Source organism: Pipistrellus kuhlii, unplaced genomic scaffold (assembly GCF_014108245.1).
Source record: "Pipistrellus kuhlii isolate mPipKuh1 unplaced genomic scaffold, mPipKuh1.p scaffold_m20_p_77, whole genome shotgun sequence".
In the NCBI taxonomy this organism is placed as follows: domain Eukaryota; kingdom Metazoa; phylum Chordata; class Mammalia; order Chiroptera; family Vespertilionidae; genus Pipistrellus; species Pipistrellus kuhlii.
Window position 1 is genome coordinate 1 of NW_023425581.1, and position 12,979 is coordinate 12,979.

Consider the following 12,979-nt stretch of genomic DNA (forward strand, 5'->3'; position numbering starts at 1 on the left):
CTCCTTTCCCCTCCTCCTCCTCCTCCTCTTCCTCCTCCTCCTCCTCCTCTTCCTCCTCCTCTTCCTCCTCCGCCTGATGCCCTGGCCCTCAGCCTTCCACCAGCGAGGCCTCCCCTAGGAACCCTGCAGGCACCACCTGCTTCCCGCCCATGCACCTTCCTCGCCATACACTAACCAGTTCTCTGATACGATAGGATTTCCTCTTTATTTTGTCTCCCCAGTTCTCCCTGTGAGCAAGAATTTGTCTGCCTTGCCCTGGCTGGTGTGGCTCAGTGGATAGAGCATCGACCTGTGGTCTGAAGGGTCCTGGGTTCAGTTCCTGGTCAGGGCACATGCCCGGGTTGCAGGCTGGATCCCCAGTAGGGGGCGTGCAGGAGGCAGCCACCAATGATTCTCATCATCAGTGTTTCTATCTCTCTCTTCCTCTCTAAAATCAATAAAAATATATTTTAAGAAAAGAACCTACACTAATAAAAGAGAAAAATGCTAATTGACAGTACCTTCGCTATGCCCACAGCCAATCAGAGGGAGTATGCAAATTAACCCAACAAAGATGTGGTTAATTTGCATATGCTGAGGGAAGGAGGAGTGAAGACTGAAGACAGCTTAGAAGGAAAAGGGAGGGAAAGCGGGGCGGTCCAGGGCGGGCCGGGGCAGGGTGGCAGCGGTGGCCACTTGCAGGAATCTTCCTGCAAACAGGCTCCTGGTAAATACACAGGTATGCAAACAGAAAACGTGTCTGGTGCATGCTCCTCCTCTCGCCCAGAGCAGGGCTCAGGGGTGCGTGTGGGCGGCGGGCGCGCGGTCTGGTCTGTCCGGATGAAGCTCCATTGGCCGGAGAAGCCTGAGGAGCGGAGCCAGTGCGAGCTCCTCCTCAGCTGTGCCCAGGGACGTGGTGCCCTCCCCTGCCTTCCGGACAGGCCGGGCACAGAGGGGTGACCTCCGGAGAGGAAGAGGGGCACCACAGACTGAGTCCGGGCTCAGAGCAGCACCTGGCCGGGTCCCAGCCACCAGAGCGCCCGTGGGTGCCCGCCCGCCCCTCCGCGCCCGCCGTACGCTTATCCACCACTTGGAGGAAGACGGTGGCCTGGTGCTGCAGGTCCTTCTCCTTGGGGTTCTGCACGTGGCAGGTGTAGCGGCCGGTGTCGCCGAAGTCCAGGTCGTGCAGCAGGATGGACAGGTTGTTCTTCTTCTCCTTGGTGGAGCCCTCCAGCGTGATGCGCTCGTCGCCCCGCACCTGCAGCCGGGGCTCCGCCTTCTCGTTCTTCACGGTCCCTTTGAGGAGCTGCAGGCGGAGTGGGGGGTCCTCTCTGTCAGGACATCGCCGCCTCCCGAGCCCCGCCCGCCTCGCGCCGGAGCAGCCTGTGGCCCAGAGCGCCCGCCCGCCCGCCCTCCACAGCCAGCGCTCTGCCCTCCGGCCTGACCTCAGCCCAAAGCCCTGGGCCCCTGGGACGTAGCACAGCGCCTGCCAACGCGACCCCCCCCGCCGCCTCTGCCACCCCAGGTTTGCTGGCACGCCCTCTGTCCTCTGCCCGGTGCCTCCGTGGGGACGGGGTCCACGGTCAGCATCTCGTTCTGTGGAGGCAGCCTCCCACAGTCCCTGGTTCCTCTTTCTGGTCCCGGCGAGATCACAGGGGAGGCCTCGGTAACCCCTCCCAGCCCAGGGGCTCCTACAGCTTCCCTCCCAGCCCCCCGTCTGCCCTGCTTCCCAGCCCCTCTCCTGTTTGGACTGGGTGCTCCTCGCTCCCTCTCTCCGCGCCTCCAACGGCCCTTCTCCTCCCGCTTCAGAAATTAACTATTTATCCCCTTCTGCACAAGCAAGTCCGTGTCAGGGTTCCTCAGACCGCACAGGACACTCCAGCAGGAACCCCAACAGCCCCCTCCCCGCGGCAGGATTTCAGCAGCCCTCCCCCGGGGTGGGCGCTTCTGGGCCGACTGCAAAGAGCACCAGGGGAGCACAGGAGGCCTCACAGAGCGAGTCCCCGAGGCCCGAGTCTGGGATGGAGGCCGCTGAGCGGCGGCGGGAGGCGGCCTGCCCTGGCCCGTCCCCTCTGTCCCCCACCCCACGCCCACGCCACTTACGACCCGGAAGGCGTCGCTGCTGTTGTAGGACCAGGTGAAGGCCAGGTTGTAGAAGCCGATGCAGCTGGTGAAGGTGCAGGGCAGCAGGACCTCCGAGCCGTTGACGGCGTAGATGGTGGCGGCCTTCCCCACGGACACCTCCAGCGCCAGGGCCGTGGGCAGCAGGAGGAGGCCTGTGGGGGCACCACCCCTTAGCCACAGCCCTCCCGCCCGCCTGAGGCTGTGGATGCGCACTGACCTATGAACCTGGAGGTCAGGGCTCGATCCCCAGGAGGGGGCGTGCAGGAGGCAGCCCATCAACGATTCTCTCTCATCGCCGATGTTTCTCTCTCCCTCTAGGCCCTTCCCCTCTGAGGTCAATTGCAATATATTTTAAAAATAAACAAACCAAAGGCCTCGAGGCTGGAGCTCAGGGAGGGCCCGGGAAGGGGGTGGCTCGGCCAGGCAGGGAGCAGTCACCCTCGGCGTGAACTTCAGGAAGACGGTTCTCTTGACTTCCATGGTCACCGCCTGGGCCTTCTCCGTCCCACCCCTGGCCTGGCGGGATTGAAGGCGGGACCGGTGGCATTCTGAGTGACCACTAGGGGTCACCCCAACCTAGGAAACGCGGCCCGCCCGGTGCTGAGCCTGAGCCTGCATGTCCTGGGCACAGTCTGAAAACGCCCTCCTGTCCCCCCTCCCCCCCCTCCCCCCACGTGCCACAGCAATCTCCCCCAGAACAGCCGCTGTTTCTGCCCTTGCGGCTAAGAAAGGAAAATGCAGTCCAGCCCCGGACCCTGTCGCACCGGAGCCCGGAGCCCCCAGGGCCAGGATGGAGCGGGTGGGCTTGGGAACGGTGGTCCCCGGCAGGGCAGCAGCCAGCAGAGCGGCCACAGCGAGCAGCTCAGGGAGAGCCGGGCTGAGCGCTGGGCGGGCGGCGTCTGGACCATCAGACCATCCGGATCACGCAAGAGGGATGGTGCACAGCGGCACTGGCCTCTGACCTCTCCTGAGCAGGGGTCCCCAACCCCCCAGCCCCACTCTGACCTCCACCCCTCCTCCTCCACACCCACTTACCAGCACATCCATCCCACCCGGCCTTGGGGACAGGGGGCCGGCCCTCCTGTCAGCCTGCAAAGTCCTGGAGGAACCCCACTGTGCATCGAGGTGGGAGGAGGGGTTGGCCCCAGATCAGATGGTCTTTGGAGTGAGGAGGGTGCGGACTCAGGGGCCTCCTCAGGCTCCCGGTGACTCCCGAGAGCACTCTGTCCCGGACCCCAATCCTCGCCCAGTGTGCGCGTGAGCCGTCTCATGGCATTCTCGCCTCGCCCCGTGAGCTGGTGCTAGAATCACAGCTCACAGGCGGGAAAGGAGGCTCAGAGGAGCCACGTGCCTCGCCTTACGACCTCCAGGGGTCAGACTCCGGTCTCCTGGGCAGCTGAGCGCAGCCGTCTGTCCCGGTCTCCCCGGCACCTCCTCCCCGACTCAGCCACCCGGACCTCCAGCCTGGGTCCCACGATGTCAAAGCCGAAGGGCCGGACAGTGTGAATCCCACTGCTTCCCTCAGACAGACACCACGCCCAGACCAAGGAGGCGTGGCTCAGCGGCCGGGCCAGCGGCTGGGCCCATGGGGGCCCTCAGCCCAGGCGGCTCCAGCCCTGCAGGAGCACCCAGGGCAGGATGTCCCCCAGGGCGGGAGTCCCCCAGGGCGGGATGTCCCTCAGGGCGGGATGTCCCTCAGGGAGGGAGTCCCCCAGGGAGGGATGTCCCCCAGGGCGGGATGTCCCCCAGGGAGGGATGTCCCCCAGGGCGGGATGTCCCCCAGGGCGGGATGTCCCTCAGGGCGGGATGTCCCTCAGGGGCGGGATGTCCTCCAGGGTGGGATGTAACCCAGGGCGGGATGTCCGCCAGGGCGGGATGTCCCCCAGGGCGGGATGTCCCTCAGGGGCGGGATGTCCCCCAGGGCGGGATGTCCCCCAGGGCGGGATGTCCCCCAGGGCGGGAGTCCCCCAGGGGGGGATGTCCCCCAGGGCGGGATGTCCCCCAGGGCGGGATGTCCCTCAGGGGCGGGAGTCCCCCAGGGAGGGATGTCCCCCAGGGCGGGATGTCCCCCAGGGCGGGATGTCCCCCAGGGCGGGATGTCCGCCAGGGCGGGATGTCCCTCAGGGGTGGGATGTCCCCCAGGGCGGGAGTCCCCCAGGGGCGGGATGTCCCCCAGGGCGGGAGTCCCCCAGGGCGGGAGTCCCCCAGGGCGGGATGTCCCTCAGGGGTGGGATGTCCCCCAGGGCGGGATGTCCCCCAGGGCGGGATGTCCCCCAGGGCGGGATGTCCCTCAGGGGTGGGATGTCCCCCAGGGCGGGAGTCCCCCAGGGGCGGGATGTCCCCCAGGGCGGGAGTCCCCCAGGGCGGGAGTCCCCCAGGGCGGGATGTCCCTCAGGGGTGGGATGTCCCCAAGGGCGGGATGTCCCCCAGGGCGGGATGTCCCTCAGGGGTGGGATGTCCTCCAGGGCGGGAGTCCCCCAGGGTGGGATGTCCCCCAGGGCGGGATGTCCCCCAGGGCGGGAGTCCCCCAGGGCGGGATGTCCCCCAGGGCGGGAGGTCCCCCAGGGCGGGAGTCCCTCAGGGCAGGATGTCCCCCAGGGCGGGATGTCCCCCAGGGCGGGATGTCCCCCAGGGCGGGATGTCCCCCATGGCGGGAGTCCCCCAGGGCGGGAGTCCCCCAGGGCGGGAGTCCCTCAGGGAGGGATGTCCCTCAGGGCGGGAGTCCCCCAGGGAGGGATGTCCCCCAGGGCGGGATGTCCCCCAGGGAGGGATGTCCCCCAGGGCGGGATGTCCCCCAGGGCGGGATGTCCCTCAGGGCGGGATGTCCCTCAGGGAGGGAGTCCCCCAGGGAGGGATGTCCCCCAGGGCGGGATGTCCCTCAGGGCGGGATGTCCTCCAGGGCGGGAGTCCCCAGGGAGGGATGTCCCCAGGGCGGGATGTCCCCCAGGGAGGGATGTCCCCCAGGGCGGGATGTCCTCCAGGGCGGGATGTCCCTCAGGGCGGGATGTCCCTCAGGGAGGGAGTCCCCCAGGGAGGGATGTCCCCCAGGGCGGGATGTCCCCCAGGGCGGGATGTCCCTCAGGGCGGGATGTCCTCCAGGGCGGGAGTCCCCCAGGGAGGGATGTCCCCCAGGGCGGGATGTCCCCCAGGGCGGGATGTCCCTCAGGGGCGGGAGTCCCCCAGGGAGGGATGTCCCCCAGGGCGGGATGTCCCCCAGGGAGGGATGTCCCCCAGGGCGGGATGTCCCCCAGGGCGGGATGTCCCCCAGGGCGGGATGTCCCTCAGGGGTGGGATGTCCCCCAGGGCGGGAGTCCCCCAGGGGCGGGATGTCCCCCAGGGCGGGAGTCCCCCAGGGCGGGAGTCCCCCAGGGCGGGATGTCCCTCAGGGGTGGGATGTCCTCCAGGGCGGGAGTCCCCCAGGGCGGGATGTCCCCCAGGGCGGGATGTCCCTCAGGGGTGGGATGTCCTCCAGGGCGGGAGTCCCCCAGGGCGGGATGTCCCCCAGGGCGGGATGTCCCCCAGGGTGGGATGTCCCTCAGGGGTGGGATGTCCCCCAGGTTGGGGCGGTCCCCGCGGTGTGAGGAAAGCACGGAGGTTGTTTGGAGGAAGGGTTCGGACGTGAAATGAGCACAGGCTGGACTTCATTCGGTTCCGCCCGGACGGTAGACGTGAGCCGCAGCCGCCGCCACGTCTGCTTGGCCTTCCCGCCGGTCGTCACCAGCCGGAGAGCTAACCGGCCTGGTGGCTGCTTCCCCCGGTTAGGCTGGGCCAGGACCCACTGCCCGGTCTGTCCTGGACGGCTTTTCCAACCATTGCAACTACCAGCAGCCTCCGCTTTCCTTAAACGCACTGCACAACCTCTCCCCTCCCGGTCCCGCCACCAACCTCGGCCAGAGAGCCCAGCAGCGTGCAGTGGTCACAGAGAGAGTACGATGGCCCTGGCCAGTCCGCTCAGTGGACAGAGCACTGGCCTGGACTGAAGGCTCCCGGATCCATTCTGGTCAAGGGCACGCCCCTGGGTTGCAGGCTCCTCCCTGGGCCCTGGTCAGAGCTTGTGCGGGAGGCAACCAGTGGATGTCTCCCTCACATCCATGTTTCTCTCCCTCTTTTCCTCTCCCGCTCTCCCTAAACATTAATGGGAAAATATCCTCGGGCGAGGATTAACCAAAAAAAAATTTTTAAGTCCATCAAACTTAAAATCCGTGCCACGCATCAATAAACAAGAAGAGGAATGTGTCGCTGGCCTTGCCCTTTCTCCCACTCCTCGCAAGGAAGGGCCCTTCCAGTCTGCCCGCCTTCCCTCCGCCTGGCGTGGTCAGCGCAGAGGGCTTCCTCCCGCCCTGCCCACAGCGAGCTGACACTGCGCACCTGACCACGGGGACCGGAGGGACCAGGGAGCCCTCCCGGGAGAGCACAGCCTGCGGCCGCCCCGGCTCCCCAGCTTCCCGGCCTCTCGGCTTCTGAAGACAGAGACTCTCCCTCCAGCGCGGGCAGCACCGGCCACTGCTGCCGCCACTGTTGCCGCTGCTGCTGCTGCCGCCGGCTCTGTGCGTCCTGCCTTAGGCCGGCTCGGAGCTCCAGCGAACCGAGCAGAGCAAGCCCGTGTGCATGGTCAGCGCTGGACACCGGGTCCATGCCCCGCCTCTCACGAGCGCCTCTCCCAGCAGCACTGGCTGCCGGACAGGACGGCTGAGCACTCGCGGGCGACAGGCTCTCTGGCCTCACACATGTGATGTGCTGGCTGGGGTCGCCCCGTAGGCGGTCAGGTGGTCTGCTCGCGGCCACGGAGACAGGGCCACGGCCACAGCACCAGGAGCATCAGCCACAGCACCACGGGCCTCCCTCACGTTGTGAAAGAGCAGGGCTGCCCGCCAGGGCTCCAGATGGTGCTTTTCTTTTGGTTAATCCTCACCGAGGACATTTCCCATTGGTTCAGGGAGAGCGGAAGAGAGAGGGACGGAGAGAAACGTCGATGTGAGAGACACTGATTGGTTGCCTCCTGCACAAGCCCGGACCAGGGCCTGGGCAGGGGAGAATCCTGCAACTGAGGTCCGTGCCCTTGACTGGAATCGACACTACTGCCCACTGAGCAGCAGCGGCCAGGGCCTGAGGGGTTATTCAGTGAGCCCTCCCCGAGCCCCCGGAGGCCGGTGACAGGCGTGGCGGCGTCTGCGGGTCCTGGTTCTGGGCGGAGCCCGGAGCCCCGAGAGCTGTGCTGCCCCCAGGGCTGCGGGAGAGCCGCCCTGCTGGGGAAAGGGGGTGCACAGAGCCCGCTTTCATCACAACACCCCAACCGAGGCACTGCTGTTCTCCTGCAGGCGATGCCAGCTGCCTGGGAGCCTGAGCATACGGCCGGACAGGCGGGCGTTCCACACACGTCTCACTGACCTGTCAGTCCCCGTGGGCAACCCACACGCCGCTCTGAGGGGGTGCAAGGCTGCCCCCTTCCCCCAAGAGGGAGTGGGCTGCAGGCACAGGTCTGCTCCCCTCGCAGCAGGGCCTCCCAGGAGCATGATGCTGTCTGGCTAGTGCTCCTAGTTTCTCTTGACCGCTGCCCCCCACTCAGCCCGCACCCACACACCGCACTCACCCAGCACCCTGCACCCCACCCGCACCCAGCACCTGCTTCCCGCGGGAACCAAGGCCTGGCTCCCAGGGGCTCCGAGCTCCCCGGCACCCTGCCTGGGGCTGTGCTCCTGGGGACGAGGGGGAGCCCACCTGGGGCAGACCCCTCCCTGCCCTGCAGAGCAGCACCTCCAGGAGCGCGTGGGAGGGAGTGTGCCTGGCGGCGTTCTCACGAGCGGGAAGGAAGAGCCGGACGTGCGGAAAGCTGTTCCCTGGAGGCCTGGCACCGGGAGCACATTGCCTCCGGCTCAGAGGGCGCCTGTGCATGGCTTACCTCACACCGAACCCCAGACGCCCAACGTGAGGCATTGCCACTCCTCTGGCCCCGGAGGGGGCACAGGACAGCCAGAGACGGGCTCCCCAAGTCCAGAGCCCCCCACGTTAGGGCTCCTGAGAGGTGCACCAACCAGCCTGGCCTTCATCCCCTCTGCCCGCACCCCTCTCAGCCCGGCCTGCGGGCACCTGGGAGGCTGTGCTGGGAGGAGGGAGCAGAGGGTGTGGAGCCACTAGAGACCCCAGCCCCGCGCTCAGCGGGGTCACCCAGCGGGAGAGGAGAGGACGGCAGGCCAGGCTGCCTGCTGAGCCTGAGCAGGTGGGTGCCACAGCAGGTGCACACCCCCAGCCAGGAGGCTCTTTCCTGCCGCCCCCTCACTCCCCCCCCAACCCCGGACGAAAGCCAACACAGGTCACGGGACCCAGGGGTTCCTCCTCACCCCTCCCTCGGCGCCCTGCAGGGAGGAGGGTGGTGGCTGGAAGGAGGGGGGCAGGCCTGGGTCGCTAGGCGCCCCCAGCCGATGACCCACGTGGCTGGGACGTGGCCAGGCATCGCACACGGTCTCACCTCCCCGCCCCCTCTGGCGGCAGTATTTCCCCGTGAGGAGTGAGGGCTTTCTTGGCCTGCCCCGGCCCTCGCTCCGGGCTTGGCGGGAGCAGGGGTGTGGGCTGGGGCCTGTCTCTGGCCTGCAGACGGTTAGCGGGTTCCTCTTCCACACGGGGTCCGGCCCTGAGCCCGGGCTGTGCCTCGCTCACTGAGCAGCCCGGGCCTGGGCCGGCCTCGGAGGACGTGGGTGGTGCCTGCGGTCTGCGGCCCAGCCCCTTCCTCCGGGCACGCACTCTGTCTGAGGGCGGACTCCGGACTCCCAGGAGCTTCATGGCTACCCTCAGCTCCCGAGGCCAGGCTCCCCCCAAGCCCGCCACCCCACCGGTGCGAGGGGAGGACGGGCCAGTGTGTGCCACGCTGGGTCCGCTCCGGGCTGGCCGTGGCGGCAGAGCTGGCCCTCCTGGGACGTGGACCCCCTGGAAGCTGAAGCCAGAGCCGAAGACGCCTCCGGGGTGCAGGCCTGGGCTGTGGGAGGCAGAGCCGGCCGGAAGGCCCCTGGGCACTGGGACAGGAAAGCGTTCCGCTCTCTCTAGGCAACGGCTGCTTCCGGTGCCCCTGGAGCTTTGCGGGAGGAGCGGCCCCTGAGACACCCCAGCGCTCAACAGCAGCTCTGCAAACAGGTGCCAGCAGGCCTGCCCCCAGCCGCCCCGGAGGTGAGCCGGCAGGCCAGCCAGGGCTCACAGCTCCCTCTGCCGCAGCCGCAGGCACAGGGGTGGGTCTGTCTGACCCGCCAGGACGGGCAGCCATAGGGTTTGGGATGCGCCAGGCCTGCACCTCCGGCAAAACAACTAACCTGGTTCCACGTTCAAGCCTGGGGCTCCCTCCGTGCCCCCCTCTTCTCCCACAAACTCCGTCCTTCCCCTCCTGCTCCCCGCCGCGGAGACAGTGAGCAGCTCTGGTTAACTGTTCTCTCAGGAAACAGCCTAATAAAGAGGCAGCGAGGGGAGGGGCTGTGCCACCCAGCACCTCACCTGCACGGGGATGACCAAGCACAGAGCACAGCGACCAAGCAGCTCAGGAAACGGGGTGCAGGCCAGATATGACCAGTTACCTGCCCAGACAGGCCCCCCGCAGCCTCCATCGCCATGTGCAGCCTCAGGAACGACCTCTCCACTAGGACAGGAGTGTGGTCAGACAACCGAGGCACAGGGTCTCCCTCTGGGACTGAGTTTGACATGGGGAGAGGGGCTGGAGGGGCAGAGTTCTGCTCCATCCCCCAGCCCCACAGTCTGCACTCCCCCCCAGACTCTACGCCATCCCTATGCCCACAGTCTGCCCCCCAGACTCTACCCCATCCCTATGCCCACAGTCTGCCCCCCAGACTCTACCCCATCCCTATGCCCACAGTCTGCCCCCCAGGCTCTACCCCATCCCTATGCCCACAGTCTGCCCCCCAGGCTCTACCCCATCCCTATGCCCACAGTCTGCCCCCCAGACTCTACCCCATCCCAATGCCCACAGTCTGCCCCCAGACTCTACCCCATCCCTATGCCCAGTCTGCCCCCCAGGCTCTACCCCATCCCTATGCCCACAGTCTGCCCCCCAGACTCTATCCCATCCCTATGCCCCATAGTCTGCCCCCCAGACTCTACCCCATCCCTATGCCCACAGTCTGCCCCCCAGACTCTACCCCATCCTTATGCCCACAGTCTGCCCCCCAGACTCTACCCCATCCCTATGCCCACAGTCTGCCCCCCAGACCCTACCCCATCCCTATGTCCCACAGTCTGCCCCCCAGACTCTACCCCATCCCTATGCCCACAGTCTGCCCCCCAGACCCTACCCCATCCCTATGCCCCATAGTCCTCACCCCACCCAAGAGTCCAGGCCCCAGAGCTGCTTCTTTTTTTTTTATCCTCACCCGAGGATATTTTTCCATTGATTTTTAGAAAGAGTGGAAGAGAGGGGGAAAGAGAAACATCAAGGTGAGAGAGACACAGTGATTGGTTGCCTCCTGCACTCGCTCTGACCATGACCCAGGCCAGGGAAGAGCCTGCAATCGAGGCACATGCCCTTGACCAGAATCGAACCCACGACCCTTCGGTCCCCAGGCCAATGCTCTATCCACTGAGCCACACCAGCCAGGACCTGAGCTTCTCATTCCTTAACTCATCAGCACACCCTGCTGACTTCCCCTCACAGGCTTTGATTAACGGGGAGGCAAGTGACTATGATGGGGCGGAGAGACCTGCTCCGTCCCCTTGACCTTGGCCATGCGAGGGGGGAGGCCCTTTGGCCCCTGTGGTTTCCTGGTCCTAAGGGAACCACATCTTCCCTCGGGCTGAGAGCAAGGACGGCACCTGTGCCCAGAGCTCGGGGCGCTGGCTGGGCCGAGCAGGTGGGCCAGCTCTGGAGCCTGCTGGCCACCACCTTCACATCACTGCTTTCTCCTGGGCCCCTCTGCCGCTCCTGTGGGCCTGCCCTGTCCCCCCGCGCCCAGCCTCAGGAGGCAGGCTGCCACCTGGAGAGGAGTGCCGGGCCCAGTCTCTCTCACAGGCGCACACATGCACACGCACACATGTGTGCACACACACTGACACACACTCAGTGTGCGGTGGGGTCCCACAGAAAACAGGGTCTGTGAGCACTGGAGCAGCCCAGGACCCAGCAGCAGGAGTGGACAAGGAACCCCTGACCCTCTGCCATGGTCACAGCGGGAGCCTGAGGGAGGGGAGGGAGGGAGGGAGGGGAGGGGAAGGAGGGGAGGGGAGGGGAGGGGAGGGGAGGGAAGGGAGGGAAGGGAGGGAAGGGAGGGAAGGGAAGGGAGTGACGCTGTGCGGGGGGGGGGGGGGGGGGCGGCGGGAGACCTCGGCCTCACTAGGTCTGTCTCATGGGGGTCGCCGTGAGCCCAGCATACAGCGGTGCCCGAGGTGCCAGGGGATGCCCGGCGCTGACCCACCGTGCGGGGTGTCACTGACTCTGGCTCCTGAGTAACTCTGCCCGCTCCACAGGGAGCCCACGGGCAGCAACATCTGCAGAAGCCCTGCACTGCCCAAGGCTTCCACCTTCCGCCCTCAGCACAACTGCCTCCGTCATGTGCCCAAGCCACAGGGCAGCTGCCAGCTCTGACCTGCACACACGGAGGGTGCAGTGCCAGGCCCGAGTCCGCTTACAGGAAACCACTGGCTCATGAACTCGGCTCTGGACAAATAAAGACCCTTCCCTCGTCTCCTGCCTGGCCCTCCGCACCCCTGTGCTTGTCACAGATGCCAGCACTCCCTCCGCTGTGCCTCTGCCTGGCCGGTCCTCCGGAGTGCAGGGCAGGACAGCGCCCAGCCTCTCCTTGGAACCCCTTCCCACAGGGGCTCGATGGGCCCTCCGAGTCCCTGCAACCCGTCCAGACCGGCAGGGAAGCGGGGTGGGGAGGGGGGCCCCTGGGGAGGTGGAGGGCAGAGGAGCCAAGTGGGAAAAGGGGGAGGGGAGGCCCCCATGGCGAAGTCTGAGGCCTGAGTGACAAGCTTTCAAGTTGCACACACAGCGCCGGGCAAGGGCAGCACCGCCACCCCAACCACAGCACGTGCAGCCGCCCGGCATTCCTGCACCGGCGCCCCTGCACACCCAGACCTGAGCCGGAGCCGCACTGCAGCCCCAGATTCAGGGCCAAAGAAGACGCCGAAGACCGCAGAGAACTAACTCACCGCGAGGCGGCCGGGCGGGGCGGGTGCGGGCCGGGGCGCCCGCAGGACGGGAGCCCCGCGCCTCTGCCGCACGCCCCGTCCCGGCTCCGCTTTCCAGTGTCCCCCTGCGGGATGCGGGAAAGGGGGCGGGGGGCTGGGGACCAGCCGGGGCGCCTTACCCAAGATCCCAGCGCCCGGCCATCTGGCCCCGGGCATGGCGCTGGTCTCCGCGGGGCGCGGGGACGGACCCGGGGCAGCGAGCGCGCGGTCTGCAGGCCCGGCCGCCGGAGGGAGCGGCCCGCGGCGCCGGGAAAGTTAGCGGGAGGCGGAGGAGGAGCCGGCTGCGGAGAGGCCGCGGGCGAGGGGAGGAGGTGCGCGGGGGGAGGAGGAGCGGGAGGACCGCGCGCTGAGCCGGCCCTGGACGCCCTCCAGCCGCAGAGGAGGCGCTCGGAGCCCGCCCGCCGGCCGCCGCGCACCTGCCCGCGCCCCCGCGGCCCCGGTCCGTCCCGGCCTGCGGTGCGGCGGGCACTCGCCGCGTCCTCCCCAGGCTGAGCTGCCCGCTAGCAGGAGAGTTTGGGGAGCAGCACGGAGCTTGGCGGAGTTGGGCGGCGGAGGGTGGCGCCAGGGGACGCGGAGGGGCAGCGGCTTCCCGGGCTGCCAGGGCCGCTGGGTGCCCGCAGCTGGCACCCCGCAGGGTGGGCGTGTGCCGGCGTGCCCCGGCCCCAGGGGAGCCGCGTGCCGGGCTCCGGGAGCA

The 12,979-nt window shown here is 67.6% G+C and overlaps 1 protein-coding gene across 1 annotated transcript; it reads right to left on the bottom strand.

The window, feature by feature from the left end:
• Positions 1–969: 969 nt before the first annotated feature.
• On the bottom strand, positions 970–12,493 carry SCN4B (sodium voltage-gated channel beta subunit 4; the record flags this gene model as incomplete). Its single annotated transcript, XM_036423135.2, has 3 exons — positions 12,405–12,493; positions 2,083–2,255; positions 970–1,285 (listed from the first exon to the last, which is right to left on the bottom strand). Coding segments are annotated over exons 1-3 (526 nt in total), but the record flags the coding sequence as incomplete, so codon positions are not given.
• Positions 12,494–12,979: the final 486 nt, after the last annotated feature.